The 24189-nt window shown below is 46.8% G+C and overlaps 1 protein-coding gene across 1 annotated transcript in view; it reads right to left on the minus strand.

The window, feature by feature from the left end:
* The window catches only part of TALDO1 (transaldolase 1), a 77065-nt gene that overhangs the window by 18247 nt on the left and 34629 nt on the right, over positions 1-24189 (minus strand). The window contains exons 2-4 of the mRNA XM_063944779.1: positions 23581-23704; positions 22080-22187; positions 21089-21220 (exon numbers count right to left, since the gene is read on the minus strand). Coding sequence (XP_063800849.1) covers positions 21089-21220; positions 22080-22187; positions 23581-23704 — 364 coding nt within the window. The remainder of the gene's footprint in view (positions 1-21088; positions 21221-22079; positions 22188-23580; positions 23705-24189) is intronic.

Here is a 24189-nt window from a genome sequence, read left to right on the forward strand (position 1 = left end):
AGAAGGGACTAGCGGCTAATGCCATAAAAACACAGAAGCTAGGTGCGTCAGGGCAGGCCCCCATGGAACCAATGTACCTCGCAAAAAGATTTAACCATGGTAAGTGACATAAATTTCTGCAGCGGGGTACATTGGTTTCCACAGGGAAACCATCAGGGATCTCCTAAAGCAGTTCCTCATGGGAGGGGACGTGCTGTAGTAGGTATGAGAACCCGATATCCAAAGGAAGCATCCTGGGAGGTGGAAGTATCGAGGGCCTAGAACCTAATGAATGTGTTCACCGAGGACCACGTAGCCACCTTGCACAATTGTTCAGCAGATGCGCCTCGGCAGGCCTCCCAAGTAGGTCAAAGAGTAGAAGGGGCTTCAATAGCAGCAGGAGCTGGGAGTCCAGCCTGCGCATAGGCTTGTGCAATCAAATACATCTGCCCAAGGTTTGCTTATTAGCAGGCCAGCCACATTTGTGAAAACCAGAAAAACTACAAAAAGGGAATCTGACCTGATAGAGGCAGTCCTCTCCACATAAATACGGAGAGCCCTTACCACACCCAAAGACCGCTCTTTGGGAGGACAAATCAGAAAAGATAAAGGCCAGAACCACAATCTCTTGGTTAAGTTGAAAAGATACCACCTTAGGCAAATAACCAGGGTGAGTTCTAAGAACTGCCCAGTCACTGAAATATCAGAAAGGGTGGCCGACAGGACAGAGTGCTTAGGTCTGATGCCCTTCTAGCAGAGGCAATAACCAGTAGGAACAGGACCTTGACTGTGAGCCATTTAAGTTCCACTGACTCAAGAGGTTCAAATGGACACTCTTGCAGGGCATTCAGGACAACAGGCAGAACCCATGGAGCCACAGGAAGAGCATAGGGAGGCTGAATCCGTACAACACCCTGAGTGAAAGTATGAACGCAATTTCTCTGAAACCACACCGACAAGGCTGAGATATGAACCTTGATGGAGGCCAGACGAAGGCCTAAATCCAGGCCTTGTAGAAAAGCCAGAAGACTGGAAGTACTGAATTTGTAAGAATCGTAATTCTTAGCAGCACACCAGGTGAAGCAAGAATTCCAGACCCTGTAATAAATCCACGCAGATGCCGGTTAGTAGGCCTTCAGCATAGTTTGGATAACCGCCTCAGAGAATCCTTTGGCCCTCAGGAGTGAAGCTTCAAGATCCACACTGTCAAAGCCAGACTGGCCAAGTCCAGGTAGACACAGGGGTCCTGAACAAGGAGGTCTGGGCATTGAGGAAGGAGGACACAATCGACAGACCCTGCAGGTCTTTGAACCAATGCAGTCTTGGCCACGCTGGAGTGACTAGAAGTAGTATTCATCCTTGTTTGAACTTCTGCAGTACCCTGGGCAGGAGTGACACTGGAGGGAACACGTATGGCAGCCGAAGGTTCCATGGAATCGCTAGTGCGTCCACGAACGCTGCATGAGGATCCCTTGTCCTTGATCCGAAGACCGGTGCCTTGTGATTGTGTCGAGACGCCATCAGGTCTACATCTGGTAGGCCCCACTTGTCCACTAGGAGTTGAAAGACGTCTTGATGAAGACTCCTCTCCAGTGTGTACGTCTGGATGACTGAGGAAATCCGCTTCCCAGTTGGACTCCCGGAATGAAACACTACTGACATGGCTGGGCGGAACGCCATCTCCCAACAAAGGATTTAACACTTTCATCATTGCCATGCGGCTTTGAAAGCCACCTTGGTTTATGCATGCCACCACGGTGGCGTTCTGACCATACTTGAACAGGCCTGTTCTGTGTCGGAGGCAGAACGAGAGAGACAAAGCATTGAACACCACCCGCAATTCCAGAATGTTTAATCAGGAGGAGTGATTCTTCCATGGTCCACTGACCCTGGAAAGTGTTGCTCCAACACCAAGCCCGAACCCCTCAGACTGGCGTCTGTAGTCAGTAGCACCAAGTTGGGGGATCCAGAAGGGAGGGCCCCTGCTCAACTGCTGGTCCTGTAGCCACCAGGTCAGCGAAAGATGAACCTCCGGAGTCAAGGCGATCATGTGAGACCTGATCCGATGAGGCAGGCTGTCCCACTTGGAAAGGATTAACCTCTGCAGAGGGCAGGAATGAAGTTGAGCGTACTCTACCATGTCGAACGCAGACACCATGAGGCCTAGTACTTGCATCGCTGAGTGTATCGACACTCCTGGGCGAGAGAGGAAGTATCTGATCCTGTTCTGAAGTTTCAGGACCTTCTCTGGAGACAGCAACAGCCGTTGACTGTGTCCAGCAGTGCCCCCAGGTGCAGCATGCTCTGAACAGTGACCAGTGAGGACTTCTTCCAGTTGATGAGCCACCCATGGGCTTGTAGGAAGTTTACGGTCCATTGTAGATGACCGAGAAGGACATCATGGGAGTTTGCCAGAATCAGCAAGTTGTCAAGATACGGCAGGAACCGGACTCCCTGGAGACAGATGAGCAGTCATCACCTTGGTGAAGATCTGAGGGGCTGTGGTCAGTCCAAACAGCAGACCCTGGAATTGATAGTGAAGGTTGCCAATAGCAAACCACAGATATTGCTGATGCGAAATGGCAATAGGTATATGCAGGTATGCATCTTGTTTATCCAGGGATACCATATAGTCTCCAGGTTCATGGTCAGAATTGAGTGCAGTGTTTCCATACAGAACTTGGACACAAACTTGTTCAGTGATTTGAGGTTGAGTATAGGCTGGAAAGACCAATTGGGTTTTGGGACTAAAAACCAGATCGAGTAGTATCCTCTGCCTCTCTGGGACAGAGGTACCAGCACCACCACTCCTGAATCCAGGAGAACGCACAACCAGTTGTAAAGCTTGTGCCTTCAACAAATCCGAAGGGATAACCATTGTGCAGAACTGGCGAGGGGGGGGGGGGGGGGTGTCCCTTGAAAAAGACTGCGTACCCGTGAGAGACAATGTCTTGCACCCATGCGTCTGAAGTGGTCTTCAACCAGACCTGGGTAAAGCGCAGGTGTCGGCCTACCACTCTGGGGTCTCCCAGGGGGAGGCCCGTCCCATCATGCAGCAGGCTTGTGTTTAGAAGCAGGATGACAAGCTGCCCAGGATTGTTTTGCCTTGGGCTTAGTGGTTTTGGGAGCACGAGATTGTCTCAGGTACCTCTGACCTTTAGTTTTCCCTTGAAGTCGAAAGGAGCGAAAAGTGGTACCTTTTGCCTTCTGTGCAGAAGGATTAGTGTTTGTGAGAAAAGCAGTCTTAGCAACCGCTAAGTCAGTCAATTTTATTGAGATCCTCCCCAAATAGGATGTCCCCCTTAAAAGGGAGTACCTCCAAAAGTATTTTTGGAGTCCAGGGTCCACCTTCCATGACCTCAACCACAGAATATGGTGAGCCAGGATGGATGTAGTTGATGCCTTGGCTGCCAACACACCTACCTCAGAGGACACCTTCTGAATGTCATAGGCAGCTGTGGTAATATGATACAGGTATTGTCATATATCCTGAGGCATCTTACTCTAATGCTTGAACCCATGCTTCAATTCCTTTTGCAGCCCAGGAGGCTGCTGTAGTGGGTCTATGTACAGCACCTGTAAGGGAGAAAATAAGACTTCAGGCATCCCTCTACATGCTTACCCATCAGTCCTTCAGGAAGGTGACAGGCAGAGTAGACTACACCACGAGATGGGTGACATGGGAATCCACCAGCAGTGAGTTTTCCCACTTGTTATAAAAGTCTGAAGGGAGAGGATAGCAAGCTACCATCCTTTTAGACAGGGATAATGTCTTTCCTGGCAAAGACCAGGGATCTTTATGTATATCTACTAAATGGTCAGAATGCTGTGATAATGTTTTAGTTACCTTCTGACGTTTAAACTTATCAGGTTTTAGACACCGTAGTGGAATCCTCAGTGATCTGTAGGATCAGCTTAATAGCAACCACTAAGTCAGGGACATCAACCTGAGTAGTAGATTCCTCGTCAGAAGCAACTGTGTCAGTGTCTGACGGGGCAGTATTCTTCTCATGAGGATGGGGAGTATCTTCTGAGAGATTAGTAGATTGTGAGGAGGAGGTAACCCACTTAGATGACCCTGTGACAGGAGTGACTTGGGGCAGTTTTATGTCTAACCAAGGATTGATTCAATCGCTGCAACTAGGTAGACAAATTATCCGCCCAAGGCGGATTTACCATAGGGACAACGTGTGGCTGCAAGGGGGCACAAGCATATTTAACAGATGAGACCACCACGCTAGGTGGCTCCTGATTTGTTACAGGAGCTGCAGACTGACCAGGAGATGTTTGGCACATAGTACACAGGCAATCATACAAAACTTGCCCTCAGGCAAATCCTTGTCGCATGCTCTGCATGACACATGAGCGTCCATGGATTTCCGAACCCTCTGTTAGACATTTTTAGTGAATGCAACTGCATAGCGTATGACTGATACAGCCAGTATGATACTTGTGAATAAATCCCCTAGTTTGTGATCGCTTACACAGTACACACCAGCGAATAAATCTGGCAGTATGTGACTGAGTACACAGTAGAATACACTTAACGGTAAATACTGTGATGCACTATATATGGACCCAGACGCACCTAGTCCCTTAAGATACAGAATACAGTGATAGCTAAAGTTGTGATACACTTAAAGTGAAATCCACACAGCAGATACAGGCACACACACACACACACAGTGACAATGCAGATATTAGACAATAAAACTGCACTGAACTAAAATATACATATATACACACACACAAAATGCATGGTCTGAGACCGGATGTATATATTAGAATACTCGTACCAGAATATATTGTACACTTGTTCTTAAATAATGCTGTCTTAATAATCGACATGTAGAATACTTAAGTGTGTGTAAAATCATGGACCAGCAGCAGAGGGCACCTGGAGCTGGGGGAGGGGCTACAGGTTAAGCACCTTCTCCCCTATGCTGGTCCTCACCACCTGGTACTACAGAGTCTTAATAAAGTGGGCATTATTACACCTGACCTGTAATCCTAAGCCCTGGTGGATATACTGGGGTCCCTGCTCAGTTAGTGTCCACGCCAGCGTTGCAGTCCATCTCCTTAGACAGAGATTGGAACCCGATTTAATGGCAGGTCCCACCTGGGAGACCCTCTTACCACCTCCCTTTTGTAGCAGCCACGCGAACCAGGAGAGCATCAGCAACTGTGTGCCTAAGTGTCTCCGCCACAAGTACGGCGAACAGAGCCAGCGGGAGTATGAGACGCTGCAACACAGAATGTCACCCTGACAAGTGCTGTAACTCTTGGAAGTCTAAAAGCTTTCAGGGCTGCCCAGTGCAGCCCCCCTGTTAAGTGACCTGCTCATGCAGGCACAAACTTGAAACTGAGCTCAGTGCCTGGAGATGGGGGTTAGAGGCCCCAATGCATCCTGGGACAATGTAAAGCTTTAGCCTGTTGGTGCCTGGATCAAGATCCATCTCTACACCCCCTGATGTTTCCCTGTGGAAGCCAATGTACCCCACTGCAGGAACAGGATTTAACTGTATTCAGTCACAGTGAAAGAAAATAGGATTTTAATACCTCCCGGTAAATCCTTTTCTTTTAGTCCGTAGAGGATGCTGGGGTCACTTCAAGAACCATGGGGTATAGACGGGATCCGCAGGAGACCTGGGCACTTTAAGACTTTCAAATGGCGTGACCTGGCTCCTCCCTCTATGCCCCTCCTCCAGACTCCAGTTTAAGGAACTGTGCCCAGGGAGATGTACATCGAGGAAAGGATTTATGGTTAAACCACGGTGAGCATCTTACCAGCTCACACCTCAAGCATGCCGCAGAACGTGGCCTTCAACAGAACCCAAGTCAACGGCATGAAGATTGTGCAGCAATATGCTAACAGTATGAATAAAACAGCATCAGCCAGAGACTGATCACAACTGTAACATAACCCTTATGTAAGCAACAACTATATACAAGCCTTGCAGAAATTGTCCGCACTGGGACGGGCACCCAGCATCCTCTACGGACTAGGAGAAGTATTTACTGGTAGGTTTAAAATCTTATTTTCTCTTATAAAGGGGGTTTTACCAAGGTAAAAGGCCCGGCGCTTCAAAATGTGATGTTTGACCTGGAGCAGCTGTTAAAGGGATAGTTAACCCTTATAAATTATTGTAAAGGAAAATATATATACACAGCGCTAGAAACTGGATATAAACAATATACCTTTTTATTATTAAAAATTCTAGTTGCAACTAATACGTACTTATATAAAATGCTGAATTAAAAGTATATAGGCAAATAGGGCAAACAGCACAGCAATTTGTTTGGTGTATTACCACATATAGAAGCCAAACAGTCTCCTGTTTAGAATCCTTGGAAGAAATGCCACAGTCCAGGGGATATGTATAACACTTGTCAGATGTTTTTAGTCCATGTGGAGTAAGATGGATTGACCTTTTAGATGCTTTGTTCTGGACAATTGCAGTCCTGTTGAAAGCTTGGTCCTGAACTCCTTTCTTGGACAGCAACAAGTTCCCCGTTTGAGATCGTTGGCGGACTTCTAGGCGTATTCCAGGATAGGTGCAGTGTCTGTGGTGCTGGGCTTCTTAAACAAACGCGTTTCTCTGTGTCAACAGCTTTGTCAAGGTGTGTCCACTGTGAGAAATGCCCTTTTTAAAGGCTGTGCTGATTGCCCATTGATTACAGCTGTACTTAATTTTAGTCTTTATTTAACAAGAAAAATAAAACTATATCCAGTTTAAATTACCAATTAGTAGAGACAAGTGTATATGTATTTTGAAATTACTTTTGCTATTTATTTTGTACATTCACAACATGAGATACTACAAGCACTTCCTGGTTCTGTTTAACGATCATGTGACCGCATGGATGTATTTCCTCTCTGGAACGCATCCCAGACACCTATTGGCTGCTTATTCTGATTACGCGACTTTGCTTGTGTCCACGTGATTGGCTCAAGTTCCTGCGATAGCAGCAAAGAAGTCACGATCACGTGACCGGACTTCTTCTGCAACGTAACCCACCGGAAGTGCGTCATGTGCTGGCAAATTCGGACACATGATTGAGCATTCAAAGGGGCTTGTTTGCCCTTAGTTCAGTACAGCTACTTTTTATATAAAAAAGTAGCTGTACTGAACTAAATGAATGTACAAAATAAATAGCAAAAGTAATTTCAAAATACATATACACTTCTCTACTAATTGGTAATAATTTAAACTGGATATAGTTTTATTTTTCTTGTTATATAAAAACTAAAAGTACAGCTGTAATCAATGGGCAATCAGCAAAGCCTTTAAAAAGGGCATTTCTCACAGTGGACACACCTTGACAAAGCTGTTGACACAGCGAAACGAGTCATTTAAGAAGCCCAGCACCAGAGACACTACACCTATCCTGGAATACGCCTAGAAGTCCGCCAACGATCTCAAACGGGGAACTTGTTGCTGTCCAAGAAAGGAGTTCAGGACCAAGCTTTCAACAGGACTGCAATTGTCCAGAACTAAGCATCTAAAAGGTAAATCCATTTTACTCCACATGGACTAAAAACATCTGACAAGTGTTATACATATCCCCTGGACTGTGGCATTTCTTCCAAGGATTCTAAACAGGAGACTGTTTGGCTTCTATATGTGGTAATACACCAAACAAATTGCTGTACTGTTTTTGCCCTATTTGCCTATATACTTTTAATTCAGCATTTTATATAAGTACGTATTAGTTGCAACTAGAATTTAATAAAAAGGTATATTTTTTATATCCAGTTTCTAGCGCTGTATATATCCTTTCCTTTACAATACTTATTTTCTCTTACGTCCTAGAGGATGCTGGGGACTCCGTAAGGACCATGGGGATTATACCAAAGCTCCAGACTGGGCGGGAGAGTGCAGATGACTCTGCAGCACAGATTGAGTAAACATGAGGTCTTCAGCCAGGGTATCAAACTTGTAGAATTTTGCAAGTGTTTAAACCCAACCAAGAAGCTGCTCGGCACAGCTGTAATGCCGAGACGCCTCGGGCAGCCGCCCAAGAAGAGCCCACCTTCCTAGTGGAATGGGCCTTTACCGAATTTGGCAATGGCAATTAAGCCGTAGAATGAGCCTGCTGAATCGTGCTACAGATCCAGCGAGCAATAGACTGTTTAGAAGCAGGAGCGCCAACCTTGTTGGCCGCATACAGGACAAACAGTGCCTGTTTTCCTAACTCGAGCCGTCCTGGCTACATAAACTTTTAAAGGCCCTGACTACATCAAGGGACATGGAATCCTCCAAGTCACCCGTAGCCACAGGCACCACAATAGGTTGGTTCATATGGAACGACGAAACCACCTTAGGTAGAAATTGAGGACGAGTTCTCAACTCCGCTCGATCCACATGGAAAATCAGATAAGGGCTCTTGTGAGACAAAGCCGCCAATTCGGACACCCGCCTCGCAGATGCCAAGGCCAACAACATGACCACTTTCCAAGTGAGAAATTTTAACTCCACTGTTTGAAGAGGTTCAAACCAGCGTGATTTAAGGAACCGTAACACCACATAAAGGTCCCACTGGGGGCACAAAAGGAGGTTGGATGTGCAGCACTCCCTTTACAGAAGTCTGGACTTCTGGGAGAGAAGCCAATTCCTTATGAAAGAATATATATAAGGCCGAAATCTGCACCTTAATGGAGCCTAACTTAAGGCCCATATCCACTCCTGTCTGTAGAAAGTGGAGAAAACGCCACAGCTGAAAATCTTCTGTAGGAGCATGCTTGGCCTCACACCAAGAAACATATTTCCTCCAGATACGGTGATAATGCTTCGCTGTTACCTCCTTCCTAGCTTTGATTAGAGTAGGGATGACTTCCCCCGGAATACCTTTCCTAGCTAGGATTTGGTGTTCAACTGCCATGCCGTCAAACGTAACCGCTGTAAGTCTTGGAACACAGAGCCCCTGTTGCAACAGGTCCTCCCTGGGAGGAAGAGGCCACAGATCTTCCGCAATCATTTCCTGAAGATCTGAATACCAGGCCCTTCGAGGCCAATCTGGAACAATGAGTATTGTCTGCACTCTTGTTCGTCTTATGATTCTCAATATTTTTGAGATGAGTGGAAGTGGAGGGAACACAGACCGACTGACACCCACGGTGTCACTAGTGCATCCACCACCACTGCCTGAGGGTCCCTTGACCTGGAACAATACGCCCAAAGCTTTTTGTTGAGGCATGACGCCATCATGTCTATTTGAGGAAGTCCCCAACAACTTCCCTCTACAAAGACCTCTTGATGAAGTCCCCACTCTCCTGGATGGAGATCGTGTCTGCTGAGAAAGTCTGCTTCCCAGTTGTCCACTCCCGGAATAAAGACAGCTGACAGAGCGCTTACATGATTTTCCGCCCAGCGAAGAAGCCTGGTGGCTTCTGCCATTGCTGCTCTGTTCCTTGTCCTGCCCTGGTGGTTTACATGCGCCACGGCTGTGACATTGTCTGATTGGATCAGAACGGGTAGGTCACGAAGAAAACTCTGCCTGTTGCAGGTTGTCATATATGGCCCTTAATCCCAGCACACTGATGTGTAGACAAGCCTCCCCGAAAATGTCTTCCTTGTGCAACTGCTCACCATCCTCGGAGGCTCGCATCCGTGGTCACCAGAACCCAATCTTGAATGCCAAACCTGCGACCCTCTAGAAGGTGAGCACTCTGGAGCCACCATAGGAGAGAGACCCTGGCCTTGGGGGACAGGCTTATCCTCTGATGTATCTGTAGATAGGACACTGACCACTTGTCCAGAAGGTCCCACTGAAAAGTTCTTGCATGGAACCTGCCGAACGGCATGGCCTCGTAGGCCGCCACCATTTTTCCCAATACTCTAGTGCATTGATGAACTGACACTTTTTGGTTTCAGCAGGTCCTTGACCATGTTCTGGAGTTCCTGGGCTTTTTCCATTGGGAGAAAAACCCTCTTTTTCCCTGTCCAGAACCATGCCCAAAAATGACAGCCGAGTTGTTGGAACCAACTGCGACTTCGGTAGATTTAGAATCCAGCCGTGTTGTAGTACTCTCAGGGAGAGACATGCTTTTTTGTAACTGATCCCTTGATCTTGCTTTTATCAGGAGATCGTCCAAGTATGGGATAATTGTGACCCCCTGCTTGCGCAGGAGCACCATCATTTCCACCATCACCTTGGTGAAAATTCTCGGGGCCGTGGAAAGCCCAAACGGCAATGTCTGAAACTGGTAATGACAATCCTGTACAGCAAATCTCCGGTACGCCTGAGGAGGATATATGGGGACATGAAGGTAAGCATCCTTTGTGTCTAGTGACAACATAAAATCCCCCGCTTCGAGGCTGGAGATCACTGCCTGGAGAGATTCCATCTTTAATTTAAACCTTTCCAAATATAGGTTTAGGTATTTTAGATTCAGAATTGGTCTGACCGAGCCATCTGGCTTCGGGACCACAAACAGGGTTGAATAAAACCCTTTTCCCTGTTGCCCTAGGGGAACCTTGATAATCACCTGCTGTTGACACAGTTTTTGTATGGCCGCTGAAACAGTTTCCCTCTCTAGAGGAGAAACTGGCAAGGCTGATTTGAAAAATCAGTGTGGAGGCACATCTTCGAACTCCAGTTTGTAGCCTTGGGATACAATTTCGATCACCCAAGGATCCAAACCTGACTGAACCCAGACCTGGCTGAAGAGACGAAGACGTGCCCCCACAGGTGCGGACTCCCGCAGCGAACCCCAGCGTCATGTGGTGGATTTTGTAGAGGCTGGGGAGGATTTTTGTTCCTGGGAATTAGCTGTAGCTGGTGTTCTTTTCCCTCTACCTCTGGCGAGGAAGGAAGAACCCCGGCCCCTTATGAACTTATGCGACCGAAAGGACTGCATCTGGTATTGAGGCGTTTTCTTTTGCTGTGGGGGAACATAAGGCAAAAAAGACTTACCTGCGGTAGCTGTGGAAACCAGGTCTGCGAGGCCCTTCCCAAATAAAACTTCACCCTTGTAAGGCAAAGCCTCCATATGTCTTTGAATCAACATCACCTGTCCATTGACTGGTCCACAGGGACCTTCTAGCAGAAACTACCATGGCATTGGCTCTTGAACCCAACAGCCCAATATCTCTCGCAGCCTCTCATATATAACGCTGCATCCTTAACGTGACCCAAGGTCAACAAAATACTATCCTTATCTAAGGTGTCAATGTCAGACGACAAGTTATCTACCCACGGTGCACTTGCGCTACCAACCCATGCCGACGCCACTGCAGCCCTGAGTAGGGCTCCCGTATGTGCGTAAATTGATTTTAAGGTAGTTTCCTGCCTGCGATCCGCAGGATCCTTTAGGGCCGCCGTGTCCGGGGACGGTAGCGCCACCTTTTTGGATAAGGGCGTCAAGGCCTTGTCCACCGTGGGCGAGTATTCCCACCATAACCTGTCCTTTGAGGGGAAAGGATACGCCATAATAATTCTCTTGGGAACCTGCAGTCTCTTGTCTGGAGTTTCCCAAGCATTTTCAAATAAAGCGTTCAGCTCATGAGATGGGGGAAACGTTACCTCAGGTTTCTCTTAAAACATGCAGACCCTCGTGTCAGGGATAGAAGGGTACTCTGATATGTAATATATCTTTTATTGAATACTCTTGGCCACTCTTGGGTGTAACCTCGCATCATAGTCGACACTGGAGTCAAAATCCGTGTCGGTATCAGTGTCTGCTACCTGGGAAAAGGGACGTTTGAGACCCTGAAGGGTCTTGTGACACAGTCAAAGCCATGGATCGACTCCGTTTTGTCCTTGGACTCTGCTTTGTCCAATCTCTTATGTATTAAAGTCACATTAGCATTTAACACATTCCACATGTCCAACCAATCAGGTGTCGACTGTGCCGACGGAGACCCCACCACCATCTGCTCTGCATCCTCCCTAGACGAGCCTTCCGATTCAGACATGTCGACACACACGTACTGACACCCCCACAAACACACTGGGATATGAATATGGGGACAGCCCCCCCAATAAGGCCCTTTGGAGAGAGTATACCAGCACACCCAGCGCCACTAGACACTGAAAACAGTCCAAGCCTATACAGCGCTTTTTAATATATGGATTTGCGCCAAATAAATGTGCCCCCCCACCCCTCGTTTTATGTCCCGTTACTTGGTTCAGCAGGGGAGAGTCCGGGAGCAGCTTCTCTGCAGTATGCTGTGGAGAAAATGGCGCTGGTTAGTGCTGGAGGATCAAGCCCCGCCCCCTCAATAGCAGGCTTCGGTCCCGCTCATTTTTTATACTGGAGGGGGTTTTATAATATACTGCCTCCGCAGTATCTAACAATGGTGCCAGTGTTATGTGAGGTAATTATTGCTGCCCAGGGCGCCACCCCTGCACCCTGCTCCCTTGCTGTGCGTGTGTGGTAGCAATGTCGCGCAGCGCGACAGCTGCGCGGTACCTCTCTGAAGAACTGAAGTCTTTGTTGTCTTCTTACTTCATATTACTTATCCGGCTTCTATCTTCCGGCTCTGTGAGGAGGACAGCGGCGCGGCTCCGGGACGAACAGCAAGGACGACACCCGTGTTCCGACCCTCTGGAGCTAATGGTGTCCAGTAGCCTAAGAAGCAGAGCCTGATAGAACAATGGTAGCTCCCTGCGCACCACTCCACAGTAAATACACTGCAATCAACTGTGTAGTAATAAAAAATATTTTATTTAAATGTTTTGTCTTCATTAGACCTATATAGTACATATTGCAGTGTATTTACTGTGGAGTGGTGCGCAGGGAGCTACCATTGTTCTATCTGTATCTCCCCATTAAGCTGACGTAGTGCAGCCGTGCCCCCAGCTGCACCTCCCCCGCAGGTGTCCATCACACAGAAAGCGCAGTATCATTTTCTTCTTTTATCCAAGAAGCAGAGCCTATCAGTAAAGTAGGTCTGCTTCTCTCCCCTCAGTCCCACGAAGCAGGGAGCCTGTTGCCAGCAGTGCTCCCTGAAAATAAAATAACCTAACAAAAGTCTTTTCAGAGAAACTCAGTAGAGCTCCCCTGCAGTGCATCCAGTCTCTGGGCACAGGATCTAACAGGTCTGGAGGAGGGGCATAGAGGGAGGAGCCAGTTCACACCCATCTAAAGTCTTTAGTGCCCATGTCTCCTGCGGAGCCCGTCTATACCCCATGGTCCTTACGGAGTCCCCAGCATCCTCTATGGACGCAAGAGAAAAGGATTTACCGGTAGGTATTAAAATCCTATTTTCTCATACGTCCTAGAGGATGCTGGGGTCACTTCAAGAAGCATGGGGTTTATAGCTCTAGAACGGGCGGGAGAGTGCGGATGACTCTGCAGCACCAATTGATTAACTTAAGGTCTTCATCAGCCAAGGTGTCAAACTTGTAGAACTTTACAAAATGTGTTTGACCCCGATCAAGTAGCTGCATTGCAAGTTGCTATGCCGAAACTGACTTTTTGGAGTCGGCATCACCTGTCCATTGCCGAGTCCACAGGACCCTTCTGGCAGAAATTGACATTGCATTTATTCTAGAGCCCAGTAGGCAAATGTCCCTCTGGGCATCCCTCATATATAGGACAGCGTCTTTTATATGCCCCAGGGTCAGTAAAATGGTATCCTTGTCTAAGGTATCCATTTCCTCAGACAGATTATCTGTCCATGCTGCTACAGCACTACACATCCAGGCCGACGCAATTGCCGGCCTCAGTAGAGTACCTGAATGTGTATAAACAGACTTCAGGATACTTTCCTGCTTCCTATCTGCAGGATCCTTTAGGGCGGCCGTATCCTGTGACGGCAGGGCCACCTTCTTAGATAAGCGTGTCAGAGCTTTATCTACCCTAGGGGAGGATTCCCAGCCACCCTGTCCGTTGGCGGTAAAGGGTACACCATAAGTAACCTTTTGGAAATCAGCACTTCCCTATCGGGGGAATCACACGCTTTTTCACACAACTCATTTAACTCATGTGAAGGGGGAAAAGTCACCTCTTGCTTTCTCTCCCCATACATATAAACACTCTTGTCAGGGACAGGGTTTACCTCTGATATATGCAATACATCCTTCATTGCTATAATCAATCATGTAGTGGATGGCTTTAGCCATTTTAGGCTGCAATTTTGCATCATCCTCATAGACACTGGAGTCAGAATCCGTGTCGATATCTGTGTCAACAATTTTGGATAGTGGGCGCTTCTGAGACCCCGACGGCCTCTGCGCTGTAGGATCAGGCATGGGCTGAGACCCCGACTGTCCCAAGGCATCAGCTTTATCCAACCTTTCATGCAAGGAGTTTACATCATCATTTAACACCTTCCACATATCCATCCAATCAGGTGTCGGCGCTGTCGGCAGAGACGTCACTCATCTGCACTTGCTCTGCCTCCACATAGCCCTCTTCGTCAAACATGTCGACACACGCGTACCGACACCACACACACAGGGGATGCTCTATATGACAGGACCCCCACAAGGCCTTTTGGAGAGAGAGAGAGAGAGAGAGAGAGAGAGAGAGAGAGAGAGAGAGAGAGAGAGAGAGAGAGAGAGAGAGAGAGAGAGAGAGAGAGAGAGAGAGAGAGTATGCCAGCACACACCCCAGCACTATATGACCCAGGAATCACACAGTAACTTAGTGTTTACCCAGTAGCTGCTGTATATATGATTTATGCGCTAAATTTGTGCCCCCCCTCTTTTTACCGTGAGTCTGCAGGGGAGAGCCTGGGGAGCGTCCTCTCAGCGGAGCTGTGGAGAGAAAATGGCGCTGGTGAGTGCTGAGGAAGAAGGCCCCGCCCCCTCAGCGGCGGGCATCTGTCCCACGATTTTGTGTGAAATTAATGGCGGGGGCTCATGCATGTGTCCAACTGTATATATGCTGCTTTTGCCAGGAGGTACTTAATTGCTGCCCAGGGCGCCGCCGCCGCGCCCCCCCCCCCCTACAGTGACCGGAGTGTGTGGGTGCAATGGCGTACAGCTGCAGTGCGCTACCTCATATGAAGACAGGAGTCTTCTGCCGCCGATTTTGACGTCTTCTTGCTCTGTGAGGGGGACGGCGGCGCGGCTCCGGGAACGGACGACCAAGGCTAGGTTCCTGTGTTCGATCCCTCTGGAGCCAATGGTGTCCAGTAGCCTAAGCAGCACAACCTAGCCGCAGTTAGTAGGTTTGCTTCTCTCCCCTCAGTCCCACGTAGCAGAGAGTTGCCAGCAGAAGCTCTCTGAAAATAAAAAAACCTAACTAAAATACTTTATTAGCAAGCTCAGGAGAGCTCACTAAAATGCACCCAGCTCTGTCTGGGCACAGATTCTAACTGAGGTCTGGAGGAGGGGCATAGAGGGAGGAGCCAGTGCACACCAGTAGTACTAAATCTTTCTTAAGAGTGCCCAGTCTCCTGCGGAGCTAGTCTATTCCCCATGGTCCTTACGGAGTCCCCAGCATCCACTAGGACGTTAGAGAAATATATCTTAAGACAGCATCTTTAAAAAATATATACATATATACACACATACTAGGTTCTCAATCTCTGCTGATAAGGTACCTGTCCACGCTGCTACAGCGCTATAAACCCATGCCGACACAATCGCCGGTCTGAGTAGTGTACCAGAATGTGCACGCTATCTCCAGGATCCCTGAGGATAGCTGTTAAGTCAGGGCTACCCTTTTGGGCAAACGTGACGCCCTAGGGGAAGATTCCCATCATATCCTGGCCCTAGTAGGGAAAGGATACTCCCCGAGAATGCTTTGTGGGAAACTGCAGGTCTCTTGTCTAGAGATTCCCGCTCTTTTTCATCATGAGGAGGGAAATTTATCAGCTTTCTTCCCCTTAAACATGTGTACCCTTGTGTCAGGGACAGATGAGTCAGTGATATGCAAATCATCTTTTATTACAATAATCATATATTGAATACTTTCCTGCCATTTTGGCTGTAACTTTGCATTATCGTAGTCGACACTGGAGTCAGACTGTGTCGATATCAGTGTCTATTATTTTGGATAGTGAGCATCGACTCTGAAGGTCTCTGTGACATAGGGACAGACATGGGTAGATTCCCTGTCTGTTCTCTAATCTTTTGTGCAATAATTACACCTTAGCACTTAATTACACATATCCAAACAGGTGTCGGCGTTGTCGACGGAGACACCCCTCACACACATTTGCTCCATCTCCTCCTTAGCGGAGCCTTTTACCTCAGACATGTCGACACACACGTACCGACACCACACACACAGGGAATGCTCACAAGGCCCTAGAGAGAGAAAGAAAGAAAGAGAGAGTATGCCAGCACACACCCCAGCGCTATTTACCCAGGAATAACACAGTAACTTAATGTTAACCCAGTAGCTGCCGTTTATATTGATTTTTGCGCCTAATTATGTGCCCCCACTCTTTTTACCCTCTTCTACCGTGTATCTGCAGGGGAGAGACTGGGGAGCTTCCTCTCAGCGGTGCTGTGGAGAAAAACATGGCGCTGGTGAGTGCTGAGTAAGAAGCCCCGCCCCATCAGCGGCGGTCTTCTGTCCCGCTTCAATGTACAATTTTTGGCGGGGGCTTATACATATATACACAGTGCCCAACTGTATATATGCTAAACTTTTGCCAAAGAGGTCCCAATTGCTGCCCAGGGCGCCCCCCCCTGTCCCCTGCACCCTTACATTGACCAGAGTATGTGAGGTGTGTGGGAGCAATGGCGCACAGCTGCAGTGCTGTGCGCTACCTCAGTGAAGACCGGAGTCTTCTGCCACCGATTTCGAAATCTTCTTGCTTCTCATGCTCACCGGCTTCTGTCTTCCGGCTCTGCGAGGGGGACGGCAGCGCGGCTCTGGGATCGGACGACTAGGGTGAGATCCTGTGTACGATCCCTCTGGAGCTAATGGTGTCCAGTATCCTAAGAAGCAGGACCTATCTTCAGAGAGTAGGGCTGCTTCTCTCCCCTCTGTCCCACGATGCAGGAAGTCTGTTGCCAGCAGATCTCCCTGAAAATAAAAAACCTAACAAAATACTTTTACAGCAAGCTCAGGAGAGCTCACTGAACAGCACCCAGCTCATCCGGGCACAGATTCAAACTGAGGTCTGGAGGAGGGACATAGAGGGAGGAGCCAGAGCACACCAGAATCTAAATTCTTTCTTATAGTGCCCATGTCTCCAGCGGAGCCAGTCTATTCCCCATGGTCCTTACGGAGTCCCCAGCAGATAGATAGATAGATATAACCAAAAATCCCTGCACTCACACAGCTCAGCCAACTACTGGGGTGCCAATCAGTCTCCGACCCACACAGAGGTGGGACCCATAGTACAATACAGGATGAACCACAAAGTGAAACAGATCGCACTCACCAGATTTCAAATCAAAAATTCAGCAAAAAGAATATTTAATGTAAATGGTAATCTCACAGTTCAAAGGTAATGTCCATATTTATCAGACGTTTCGGTCCAAACCAGGACCTTTGTCAAGGATTCACAGCTTTGTCAAACCAGTCAGCATCACATCAAAGTCAATATAATAGGTACTGGAGTCTGGAGATGTCACCGGCCCCTGTTATATAGCAAGCATAATTGGCGTGTTTGGCGCCTGGATCCACCCCCACTAGCGCAGGAAGTGGGGTGGAACGCAGACGTCACTTCCGCCATTGCCGGAAGTGAGTTGGGTCCGCAATATCAAAGGGAGACATCGAGCGCCCCGTGCTGCACAATCAGGAAGTGGGTAGTGTGTTGGAACGCAAACGTCACATCCGTTTTCACCGGAAGTGCGTTGCACCCAACTCATGTCGAGTGAATATCGCGGGCGTGCCGTGGAGCGCAACCCGGAAGCAGGTACAGGCATCTGGTGGAGCACACAGTCACTCCCGGTGTTGCCGGAAATGAGCCGCGTCCGTCCACTTAACATGCGGTGGACTTTGCAGACGCAGGGGAGGACTTCTGCTCTTGGGAACTAGCTGTGTGCAGCTTTTATCCCCTGCCTTTCCCTCTGGCAACAAAGGATGATCCCCGTACCTTCTTGTTTTTATTGGAACAAAAGGACTGCATTTGATAATGAGGTGCCTTTTTTGTATGCTGCCAGGGGACATAAGGTAAGAAATTTGATTTACCAGCCGTAGAGACAAGATCCGAGAGGCCGTCTCCAAACAACTCCACCCCTTTGTAAGGCAAGGACTCCATATGCCGCTTTGAATCGGCATCTTCCGTCCACTGTTGGGTCCACAAGAGCCGCCTAGCAGAAATAGACATAGCATTTATTCTGGAGCTTAATAAACAAATGTCTCGGAGCATCACTCATATACAAGTCAGCATCTCTGATATGCTCTATGGTCATATGAATGGCATCCCTATCTAAGGTGTCAATTTTTGTAGATAAGGAATCTGCCCATGCCACAACCGCACTACAAACCCAGGCCGACGCCATAGCTGGTCGAGCAATAGTACCGGAATGATTGTAAATGTGCTTTAAGGTAATTTCCTGCCTGCGATCAGCAGGTTCCTTGAAGGAAGCCGTATCCTGAGAAGGCAGTGCCACCTTTTTGGACAAACGTGTCAGCGCCTTGTCAACTTTTGGCGAAGATTCCCAGCGTATCCTATCAGTTTGTGGAAAATGATACGCTATTAGAATCCTTTTGGGAACTTTGTTTCCTATCCGGAGATTCCCAAGCCTTTTCGCACAAGTCACTTAATTCAAATGAGGATGGAAAAGGGACTTCAGGCTTTTTCCCTTTATACATGTGTACCCTCGTGTCAGGGACAGGGGGTTCCTCAATAATATGCAAAACCTCTTTAATGGCAATAATCATGTACCGTATACCCTTTGCCACCTTCGGCTGTAATTTTGCATCTTCATAGTCGACACTAGAGTCAGTATCTGTGTCATCGATCTGGGATATGGTGCGCTTCCGAGACCCCGAAGGACTTGATGCCCCAGGGACAGGCATGGACTGGCTACCTGACTGATCCCTAGCTTCTGCCTTGTCTAACCTTTTATGCAATAGATTGACAATTGCATTCAAGACATTCAGCATATCCACCCATTCTGGTGTCGGCGTTGCAGACGGCGACCTGACATTCAAGCACTCCCCCTCCACATTAAGCGAGCCTTCCTCGTCAAACATGTCGACACACGCGTACCGACACTAGAGTCTGGAGGAGGGGCATAGAGGGAGGAGCCAGGTCACACCATTTGAAAGTCTTAAAGTGCCCATGTCTCCTGCAGATCCAGTCTATACCCCATGGTTCTTGAAGTGACCCCAGCATCCTCTAGGACATATGAGAAAATAGCAATAGTTATTAGACTTATATGCATCAGGCACTTATCCAACTATTTGTACTCAAAGGTAGATCGAGACTTAGTGCTGTATTACCCAGCTCAGTAGAGTAGATACAGGGAGACTCACCTGCTTCCAGGATCAATGAATACATTAGCTAAGGCTGAGTGGATCCAGATGCTAATAGTGTACACACTCACCCTGTGAACAGACGCCCAAGTGAACACCAACGCACCAGTCACAGCTGCGACTGGGTCCCCTTAGATACACAGCATCAGAAAGAAGCGGGAAATCCGTTCATAGCAGGAGACTCAGAGGAAACTGGTCATGAACCAGGGGTAGGGATGACCAAGGGAGCGTCTGACTCCCCACTGCTGGCATCAACCCAATGGATCGCAGCCTCATACTACCCCTGGAGCCTATGATCCCTAGCGCTGGTGCACTCGAGGTGGCAGCAACCGTTTGGTAGTCTCCTCCCAAAACAGTGCGCCTGTGTCCGTGTTCCCCCTCCAGGCGGAACCAATTCCTTACCTTCTCCCCGTGCTCTGGTCACAGCCTGGTAACTTCTGCTGGACTTGCTAGTACATCTGACAGACACCCGCTGAAACAGCACTGTACTTGTGGGTAAGCGTTGTCGCAACCCGGCGGGGAGTTGTTGGCGTGACGCTAAGGTACGTATAAGACTTTAGAAAGATCATTCAAATTAAAAATCTTAAGACTATAAAAAAAAAAATTAAAAAAAAAAAGCTTATGGCTGCTAAAAAACCATCAGTGCTCTTGAGCATTGTCCTGATCCACCCAACAAAACCACTGATTTTCTTGAGCCAGGAGGCTGGGATAGATGGACAGGCCCATGACATGCTGGGAAGCCAAAAGCTTTGACAGATTGGTGCAAATCTGTCGTGTCATATCCCAATGTTATGCTGTGGACCCTGCTGGAGAAAACACTAGTTCTCCCACCCTCTGAAGGGTGCAAACAGAAATCAACGCTAATCGCCGTTGTGGGGCTGCATGCAGGTGGAATGCATTTTAGGTCTAATTGAATAGCTATGGGCACTATCTGCAGCCAACTGAATATGCAGGAAAGGGTGGACAGAAATATAAGGAATCAAGTACATGAAATAAACAGAAGTCAGGTTTGCTGAACATTTTGCACCAGGAAGTTAAGTATTAACATCGCAGTGTTTTGTGATGTTACAGATAAATTTCAAGATTTATGGATTTCCCAGACCCTGAGAAGTAGGGTCATCTGCAGCAGTAGCCCAGCATGTCTGGTCAGAGGGCTAAACTGCCACTGAGCACCTAGATCAGTGGTTCCCAAGCTCAGTCCTCAAGTACCCCTGACAGTTCACATTTCCCAGGTCTCCTCAGAGGAGCAGATTTATGAAGCTCGGGGAAGTGATAAAGTGGATGGTGATAAAGGACCAGCCAATCAGATCCTAACTTCCATGTCACAGGCTGGGTTTGAAAAGTGACCGTTAGGAGCTGACTGGCCGGTCCTTTATCACCTTCCAATTTATCACTTCACCAAGCTTAATAAATCTGCCCCAGAATAGCAAGTGAAATAATCCGGTCCGTCTGGATGTTTTAAAATGTGTCAGTGCGTAATGAATACACCTCAGAACCTGCTTGGTGACCTGGAAAGCTGTTGGAGGTCCTTGAGTTGAACTGCTGACCCAGATATCCAGTTTTTCCACATGTCCAAACCACTCCTCTAGTGTTATTTCAGATATATTTACAAGAGCACATAATCATGTTTTTGGAGTGCATCCTACACTACCATCCTCTTTTATGCTGCTCAGAAAGCCTGCCGAGAACAAGATTTACCAGCACATACCAGAGAAAGGACAAGCCTATAACAGTGTTCTATTCCCCCACAGCTATACAGTGAAGTCTTACTTTCCAGCCTGTATCCCCTCCCAGGTAGAGGACAGCTTTATCAGGATCCGCTCCTTGTCAATACCAGCCTCCTTGTAAAGTGCTATTATGCGTTTGGCCCGATCAACCATCGCATCTTTATCAAAAGACAGTCTAAGGAAGAAAAGGAGTTAGTGTCACACATACTGTAGTCACTAGCAATAAGTGGCAGAGTTGGGGAACAGTCAGTCAAATGCATCAACATTTCAATTTAACATTGTTTTCTCTTCATCCAAGCAGAGTCCCATGTAACCCGTACAAGGAGTACAGATCCAGACAGACCATCTTTGGAGGCATCTTATAGTCATCAGGGATAGCAGGAGTACTACAGGGTATACAATTTGCTCAGACTGTATTTGATAAATATATATACTGTTATCTTGCTGTACTGTACCCACTACATACATAGGTCTGCTGTCTGTTCAGATCTGCTAAAAAAACAGGTTCAGCATGTTTCATCAACAATCACCATGTCAGTCATTACAGACACTAGTATGTACAGATCTATGTTGAAAGACATGTGCAGATGCATTAAGCCTGGAGAAGAGAAAGTAGTGATAACTGCAAGGTGATAACACCAGCCAATCAGCTCCTAACTCATTTTTCAAATCCGTAATGATTGGCTGGTGTATTATCACCTTGCACTTATCACCGCTTTATCACTTTGTCCCTTTTCTAGGCTTAATACATCTGCCCCAAAGTGTCAATACGTTCAGAATGTCATCCACAATGCCGTATGGCACCAGATGTTGACCATCTAATTTCAAGCCTAGCCCCAACATTTGTATTGTTGACCTTTTCAATGTGCTGACATTTTAGCCACGTATGACCAACTTTAGCCTGTCAACATTTGGACTGCTGTAGACATGACTATATCCCATTTAAACCTAAGCTTACATGTCCTGTATTACAGCTATAGTATGTTCTATACATTTCCACATGCCAGGACAGACAAGTAAAATATGCATGGCACCTGGCATCCACCTCTGTGGAAACCCGGCCTGGGACCTTCTTCAGGATTTCCACTCCAAACAAGACAAACAGCTTGTCCATGACATTGCTCATCTGCTCCTCTTGAGACCTATAAACAAATAAATATCAATGAAGCCACAGTAGGACCAGATGTGATGCATGGTCAGAATTTAAAAATAAAAAGGTTAATTTGATTTTTAAACTATAATGCAGAAGCCATTAATATTCCACAGCAATTTGTGATTAGTCACCATTAATATACAATTTAGGTCTTAGGTCTAGGGAACCAGTAAAGCACAATTCCGCTATTGTTCTTTACCCATCATTCAGCTGCTACCAACTGTGCCACATGGCATCGCCCACATCTTCTAACTGTAGTAAGATCACAGCAGCATGGTTCAATTAAGGCAAATTTACCAAGCAAATTCTCAAATTGCTGCTAGCTTTAAAGGGGCACTATAATATACAAAGCCAGGTATTCTGTATGTAATATGGTCCCTTTTAATCCAGTAGCTGAAACAGCCAAAGTGGCAGCTTTAAAAAGCAGCGCTCCATTTTCCCCAAAGTAACTGAATGTCTTATTGCAGTCCTCAATATTTGCTTTGGTCATCTGATTTGAATTATTCACACACAAATTGCAAGATCTAGGTAAATAGCTGCAAGTGCTCAAGCACCATGTAAACTGTACAATATCACACGAGAAAGCAATAACTTCTCTTATACATTTCTACAAACTTAAGCAGGCAAGCTGGTGTAAACGTTCACTTTACAATATTAGGGGGTCAATCCAAATAATTGTGAAATGCTTCACGAAACTTGAAGACATTCGCACAAATATGTGCTTCTGAGAATTCTCCAATCTAATTAAAATTGATTTGCAGTGCTTGCAGCAGGGGTTTGTGAATTGTCAGCCATATGCAAGGAGAGTGCATGAAAGAATGGGCTGACCTCTCCAGGACCCCAGAAAAGGGACTTATTAGCAGAATCATATTAGAATGTTAGTGGGTAAGAACACTAGACTTAAAGGTGTAAAATAGCTGACATATGCATTTAAAAAAGTAAAGACAACTTTAAATGTAAAAATAAAAGCAATTATTTTTCAATACTTGAATTAAAATTGGACTACATAAAGAGGCCATTTCAGTTAAAACCCTCAAAAAAGAAATGTCATTGTACTAATTAAGCTAATTGGACATTTCCAATTGCCTAGAGTTAACTCTGCCTGGTTTAAAGGAGTTTCTAATTTGGCTGAAAAATGCAAATTTGCAGAGAACACAGCAACCTGCTGCACCTAGTAGGACTGACTCCTTCGTAATGTGCAATTTATAAGGGACATTTCTTTAAATATTTACTAGTCCATTTCCAACCATACTGAACGTGAATAACGCATGAATTGATAATACATCATAGGCTACCATAAGTTTAAGTTGACCTTACTTGTAGAGAATAAGTTTAGACTCTACGCTTACTGGTTTTATCCTGTACTTTTCTATGGCACTTACCCACCAAGCTTTTTCCCATGCTTGATTGCATCTTCTACTAGGTGTTTGTAGTCCGGCATTTGGGCTGCTGCCAATATCAGGGACGGGTTAGTGGTGGCATCCTGTGGCTTGTATTCGTCAATAGCTGTGGGACAAGGACAGTCAGTGCCCAACTATAACTGTTCAGTTCACAAAAAGCTTATTTGACAGATGCCTGAGATCTATGAAAGTTTGTGATATGCAGGTGTGATATACATATTTCTGCAACTTTGACAGGCAGAAAGCAATTGCCGATTACCCCATTAAGCAAATATGAAATCACTACTCCCAATCTATATTAAATGATGTCTGTTTTTAAAAAGAATCTCATAGTATACAAGATTTGCAGATAGTTTTGATTTTCTGTGTTTTGGTTGAAAAGTTTTCATTACACAGCTTACACATGTGGTGTATAAAACAAATAATGAGCACTACATACTTACAGATCTCACTGCATGATATGAACGTTCTCGTTCATAAATGAACAAGAACTCGTTCATATCGTGCAGTGTGTAGGAACCAATGATTAACGCTTAACGATGCACAGCCCCATGCTTGTTAATAGTTGGTGCCAGGTCGCTTATGCATGCA

The sequence above is a fragment of the Pseudophryne corroboree genome, chromosome 11 (genome assembly GCF_028390025.1).
Source record: "Pseudophryne corroboree isolate aPseCor3 chromosome 11, aPseCor3.hap2, whole genome shotgun sequence".
In the NCBI taxonomy this organism is placed as follows: domain Eukaryota; kingdom Metazoa; phylum Chordata; class Amphibia; order Anura; family Myobatrachidae; genus Pseudophryne; species Pseudophryne corroboree.